Genomic DNA, 6,876 nt, shown 5'->3' with positions numbered 1-6,876 from the left:
AAATACAAAATATGAAGTTCAGTTTCCACTGAATGTTTATAGCTTATGAAACGTCATAAAGTCAAAAAATGTTAAGTCAAACCATTATCAGTCAGGGACTATCTGTATTATGTTTTTTCCTGTACATACACACCTGTGATAAAGTGTAACGCATAAATTAGGCACAGGATGAGATTAACAAGAATGACTGATAAAATAGAACTATTATGACAACATACTGTAACAGAAGTTATGTGAACGTGGTCTCTCTCTCTCACAGTGTCTTGTACTCGACTCACCTTTCCACTTGGAAGCAGCACTTCGCGGCTTCTCTTGGGCACACCCGAACTGCCAGCGTCACGACTCTCGCACTCCGGGGCCATTATTGAACGCGAGCGCTGTGACACCACGACAGCCAGTCTGATAACTGGGGTGGCTGCTGAGTGACGAGCGAGCGGGCAGCGGCTCGGCACGGACATGCTGGACAGAGGGGCGGTTCACAGCCGGGGGGACGGAGTGGGGCTGCACAAGACTTCATCACACGACTCAGAACGGCACACACCTAAAACTCAGGAACTGTTTATTTTTGGAATGTTCCACTTAATATTCCCGGGTCGCATTTCACCGTGGGTAACTGAAATCGTGGGAAGCAAAACCGCGGACCTGGGGGACGACTGTATTCTGCGTCGCTCTCCCATAAGACCAGGAGCTCCTCGAAAGCAGGAACATACCTAACTGTTCACCGCTATGTCCTTATCTGAGAGTGGCACTTGATGCAGACTAGGCACTGAAGAAACAGTTACTGAGTTGAACCTGATGAATCAATGAGGCTGGCCGTAGGCATGGCCCTCACCGGAAACCAGGTTTCCAGTTGACAACCACAAGCAGACAAGCCTCGTGAAAATTTATCTTTGTGGTGGGTTTCCTTGGGAGGATAACTCTGCTTTAGCTTATGGGGTGCAAACAGGCACAGCAGAGCCTCTCTGGTCCTCAGAAGACTAAGCGGCGACTCAAACATTGGCCTCAGCCAGACAGCTCTGCCCTTCAGTCTCAGCCCTCAATACTCTCGCTAATGATAAACTGTTTCGTAAAAGAGGGTATTTGTGGGTTGCAAGAACGTTCTGAACGTCTCTAGTTTTATTAAATTGCTAGGTTTGAATTGAGATGCTTTCATTTTTCCTCTAAAACTTATGTTATTGACTTTTAAAATGTAGTTTCTTTCTTAGCCCATCATTCCTTCCATAATAATTCTCAGCACCCTTCAGAGCTCGATCAAGTCATACCCCTCCTCAATGAAAACAACCCTAGCCTCACCTTCTTACACTGAGCATCTTCTCTGGATTTTCAGAGCCTTTTCTGTCATTTGCTTCACATGCTCATGACAACCTGAAAAGTGTACCCTTCCTTTCAAGAAAGAAACCGTGACATGTATTTTTTTCAGTCCTCCATTATGTGTAAGGATGCTGGCAAACTAGTATCTAAATTAAATCTACATTAATCTGTCACAGAATATGAAGAACAATAAATCCATGTGAATTTAGGTCCCATTAATTTGAGTAAATAATTCAGCCACGCTACCATTTTGCATTATCTTTGAAAAACGGGTTTGGTCAACAGATTCAACAGTAAGAATGAATGTGTGTTGAGATTCTCTAATAGGCCAGAAACTGTCCCAGGCATTGAGAATGCAAAGAGGAACAAGACAACCCTTCCTCAAGAAACATGAGTGAGGGTGGAGCATCTTAACTTCCTGAGGAATAAGCCTCCTATAGCCCTTTGTGTGTAACCAGTGTGCCAATTATAATGAATTTTCACCATTTCATTTCAGAGAATTGGGTAGCACGGCTTCCTGACAATTCTTTATCCAGTTGGTGTTGAACTAGGTGTTATTACTTCTCAATTACACATAGAAACACATGCTGTAATTCAGATGTAACCGATTTGGGTTCTAATTCATCCAAATCTGTACTTAATACTCTTAAATGATTAAGTTATTATTCTATTAAATGAAAATAGGGACATTTCCATGTCATGTTCGCTCCGTGGCATATTATGATTATCCGTTACCTAAAATCTCAAACACTGTTAGACCAGTGAACAGTATTAGTATGCTGCTAAGTCAGAAGGAAATAACCATAAGCTTCATATGTAGTTGTTTTAGGTCTTCCATTATAAAGCTGAGGGTTGGCTGCAAGATTTCCGAATAGGAGAGTCTTTTTAGATTTTGAGACGTGTCATGCCTAAAGAGCCTGCAGATCACGGAGGTCCTCAGTCAGCCATTGTCCCAGCTATTTTGACATTGATCCGGTGGCTAACGAAATTAACTGGCATGCCACTCTTTGAAGTTATCTATAAAACCAATGGTTAATTTTTTGCTCCCCCAAACCAAGCTCTATTTTTGGTGAACAAGTGTAATGGACAGCAACTCGAGCCTCCCAAATCAAGCCCTAGTGAAATGGGTCAGCAGGCTCCCAGGGTAACTGTCCACCAAGAAGCAATCTGGAGTAGGGGTAAGAACAGAAGGTTGCAAGTCCTAGCTTTGCTGCCTCCCATTTGCAAAACAATACTTCCTGCCCTGTCCACATCTCATAATTATTGAGAGACTCAAATGAGGTAATATGGGAAAGTTCTTATGAATCGAAGAGCCCTAGGTACATTATTAGTCTCTTACAAATCATCACTTGGTGCATACAACTCAAAATCACTCCTCTGGTACTATCAGGTCGTATCTTCAAAGGAGAGGGTGTATATTAAAAATTAAACGTACCTAGTAAGTCCAGCCGCAGAGGCAGTCCCGCCTCACCCCCTTAGAATGTGTCTCCTTTCCTGATTGTCCAAGTGCCTCACAGGACTGCTAGGACTTCAAGGAATGACTTTGTACTAATAGCATAGGCCCCAAGGTCAAAGTGCCATCTGAACTACTTGCTACCCTGAAGCCTTGGTCAAGTACTTAATCTTTTTAAAGTTTATTTCTGGATTTATAAAATGATAATACCCATCTCAGAATTGTGGGAGGATTCGACGAGAGACCGTGTAATGTCTGGCACGCGGTTTACGTGAGGATGGCTGTTAGACTCACAGGTCTCTCCAGAGAACCTGCAAGTGAACGGCCCACTAGAGTCAGACCTGGTTTCAGGTTCTACTTCCCTCTCTGAGGGGCTGTATGATTCCAGTTGACCGTTCGACCTCTCTGGACCTCAGTTTCTAACCACGGGATGTGGACAGTAGTATCTTCCGGATGGAGTCTGAATCAAGGTCACGGGAAGTGGCAGAGGTGACGGTGCTGTGCTCACTGGAAAGCATAATGCAGATGCACAGGCCCCTACCTACTTTTCCATGTGAACAAACACGCAGAAAATAATGGCGAAGATTTTATTTAGCGGCTTTCTGTGCTTGGCACTTTGAGACAGTTCCGTGCATAAGGGCAAATTTTTATACACATTTTCTTCATACATATTTTACATACCCTTTTTATTGCCCCCTTTTTTAATATTCATAATATCGAATTCCCCACTAGGCACATAAATACACTTATCTACAACACCTCAAAACCAAAAATCTTAATAATATCTGTATTATTTTACTTGGCATTATTTGCATTTCCACACCATTTTTAAAAGTTTAGCTGGCACCAAACTCCACTTGTTTTCTTAATCATTAAAGGATTTCAAGGGAAGGGAAAGATGAAGGGAAAAAACCCAAAACTTCAAAATGCAATGAACTATTTGATTAAAAAAATGGAGCTCTAAGGGCGAGTGGGAGATGTACAGGGCCATCTGCAATTCCCTGGGCCGTGACGGGATTTCTCCTGCCACGGGCTGTGAGCGGGCAGGCGGGTCCGGTGTCTGGGCCTGGCGCACTGGGGCCAGGCCTCTCTGTCGCCTCTGCGCTTGGTTTCCTTCGTCCGCCAGGATTCTGACGCTCTTCTTCGCACTCCTTCTAAGTCCCTTGCCCTGCCAGGCGCTTGCGCTGGAGTCGGCACTCCCCGTGCGGCGCGCCCCTCTTCAGGGTCACAGCCGTCAGAGCTGTGGGATCGAGATGCATTCCTTGCCCCGGTCCCTCTTGCCAGCATCCTGGCCACGCACAGTGTCCCAGAGACGTTTACTCCTCAATAATGCCATGGTTCTTTCCATAACCTGTAGGGAGAACGGAGAGAAACAAACCAAAACCAGATTTCCTTGGCGAATTAAAACTCTCATCACAGCTCACACTTCCTCTCTCAGTCTCGCTCTCCGCCTCCTGCCCTCAAGTCTTTCTCTCTCTCTCTCTCACTCTCTCTCTCATTCAGCTGCTCTTACTCCCTCTTTTCACAGACACCACTGGGAACGTCAGTGATAGCATACTGAGTGAAGACAACCAGAACTTAAAAGCAGTCTTTTTCAAGAAGCCAGGTCCAGTTGTAGTACGGATGCCTCTCCACCTTCACGGATGGGAAGGGGCTCCAGGATACACGGTTCGTTCCAGAAACACGGGAAGCTGCAGCGGAGAGAGGTTGACAGCCGCCGCTGGCCCCGTCCATCTAGTGTTGTACGCAAACTCCTGGTGAAAGCACCTGTTCTGAGCCTCTCCACAGAGCTCGCCCAGTTCTGAGTCAGTGTGCATGGATGCGTGTGTCTGAGTCTGTGTAGGAACGTGTGTGTGTATGCATGCATGTATGTATGGGTAGGTCTGTGTGTGTGTGTGTGTGCAGCTAACTTTTCACAGCTGCTAAACGCTAGCATCTCCCTTAACATTATTATAAAATGATTATTCAGTTTTCTTCAAAGGCCACTCTGGGTAGACGATGCTTTATAAAACTAAGCTTTGGGAAGGCAGGAAAACGGCCACTGAGTTGGAGATGATTCCACCGCAGGTACACTTCAGTGGCTTAAATGTCTCTCGTTGTTCTTGGGTATATGATTTCCTCCTCCAGAAAAAAAGAAAAAAGAAAAAAACACGCAGTTCCCGCGTTGCAGAGGCACCGGGCTCCCGAGAGGAGGGGCCGCGGCCGCGGCAGGCTCCGTGGTGTTTGCACTGGCCACTAAACCATGTGCACCGACATCTGGGAGGAGGAGCCGGGGACCGCCGCATACTGCCGGCCGTCACAGGTGTTGGTCGCCTGCTGGTTACTGGGCGAAGGGCTAATCACGTGCATGCCGTGCTCCATCCCCGCGGGCAGGTACTGCCTCTCGCCAAAGGCTCCATTGGAAGGAGAAGAACAGAGTAAAGTGCTTTGCGAGGCGCTCAGTTTCTCTGGGCTTGCGGCCAGCCTAGGGGACGTGGGGAAATTGTATCCGTACAGATTGTAAGGGTTGTGGAGAGAGAAGGCATTGTAGGAGCTCTGCTGCATGTGGCTGCCCCCGAACATGTGTGGCGATGAGGAGGTGGAGGCTGCATTGCCGGCCTGCATGACATACTGGAACTGGGAAGTGGGGAAGGACCCCAGCTGGCCACCGTAGGCTTCCATCTTGCTGTTGCTAGGCAACGAGGGAGGAGTTGGTATTCCTGAGATCAGGGATGGAGTCCTCTGAGGCATGAAGGTTTCGGAGGGTTGGGTGGCTGAAGCAGTGCCACTCTGGAGCCTGTTGTAGCCACTGTCACTCAGCCCTGGGTAGCTCTGCAAGGCAGCCATGTTGCTTCGGGCACATGGTGGATAATCAGAGAGGTTCAGATTACACAGCTGGCTCTCTCGACAGCCCACGTTGAAAGTGTTGGGGGCCAGATGAAAGGTTGGAGGAGAACAGGATGGAGATAAAAGATGAGATGAAGCCGAAGGGGATGGTGTCCCAGTGCTGGAGGTGGTTGGGGAAGTGCCTGTGCTGCCCCCTGAAAAATAAAACATGAATTCCATTGAGACAGAGGCCTTTTAAGTTGTCTGTCGAGGCCAGATGCAAGCCATGCAGGAGGTACCCTCAAATGTCCAAGATGGGCTGAGTTTTACATAACCATTGCTTTCTCTTAACTCAGCAGACTTATGCTAAGTGATTCCACCTGTGCGTGCACACATACACACGTCCACACCCACACACATACACACTCCAAAAGAGGACAAAGAGGGTTGTTTCTCTGTGAAGTAGGTCTTAATAAGTCGTGTTTTTTAAAAGTAATCATAATAGTAATAAACCTTCCAATATTCACTCTGCCTTTTCTCACCATCGGCTTCGCTTTCCAGTAAGACCTCTGCTAATCGGCATTAAAATCCATTCGCTCAGCTTTTCCCGTTCTCAGTGGAAATGCATTACATAAGTATTTCAACTTGGCAATGTTGCTTACTTCACCATATTTAGTCTTCCAGCTAAAAATATAGGATACCAAATCTCAGGACCTTAATCTCAGCGGAAATGGGGTACTGGGGCAGGATGCCAAGTCAAGGTTGAGGCCTGGGAGGGCTGAGGGGCCCAGGTAGTGGGAACTGAGATATGAGATTGACGTTCTGTCATATGAAAGACATTATGAGTACAATTACAAGAGCTAGGTTCGCATACAGCAAAGCTAACCCAAAATGAAATCATTATGATCCAGAGGCTCTGCTAATCTCCTCTTATTAGAGCCTGCCCAGTCTCAGAGACTGGAACAGAGACTGTAAATATAATCCTTGGGTTTGGGATACTAATAATGAGAGGCCAAACAGGTCATAAAACCAGGGGATCTGCGTTGTACTCACGGCCTACACTAACCCCCTTCTGACCCTGGCAAGCCGCTCTCCCCTCTAGGGTTCAGTTTCCTTTTCTAGAAGATGAGAACTCGAGTTGGATAAGTGGTTCTCAAGCTCGGAGCAGCTGCGAGCTTTAAGAACTGCTGAGGTTCCAGAATCCCACCTCAGACAGACTGAGAATTTCTGAGTACGGGACCTCCATATCCATACTGTCTTAAAATTTCCCCAGGTAATTCTAATGTGCAGCCCGGGTGGACAACCAA

The 6,876-nt window shown here is 46.7% G+C and overlaps 1 protein-coding gene across 1 annotated transcript in view; it reads right to left on the bottom strand.

Annotated features, from left to right (window-relative positions):
- Positions 1-3,332: 3,332 nt before the first annotated feature.
- TBX15 (T-box 15) overlaps positions 3,333-6,876 on the bottom strand; it is a 100,776-nt gene continuing 97,232 nt past the window's right edge. The window contains exon 8 of the mRNA XM_011366440.2: positions 3,333-5,784. Coding sequence (XP_011364742.2) covers positions 5,000-5,784 — 785 coding nt within the window. The 3' untranslated portion in view covers positions 3,333-4,999. The remainder of the gene's footprint in view (positions 5,785-6,876) is intronic.

This window comes from Pteropus vampyrus, unplaced genomic scaffold (assembly GCF_000151845.1).
Source record: "Pteropus vampyrus isolate Shadow unplaced genomic scaffold, Pvam_2.0 Scaffold6, whole genome shotgun sequence".
Taxonomy (NCBI): Eukaryota; Metazoa; Chordata; class Mammalia; order Chiroptera; family Pteropodidae; genus Pteropus; species Pteropus vampyrus.
The sequence above is the reverse complement of the archived record's forward strand: the minus strand, read 5'-3'. Positions and strand labels throughout refer to the sequence as shown.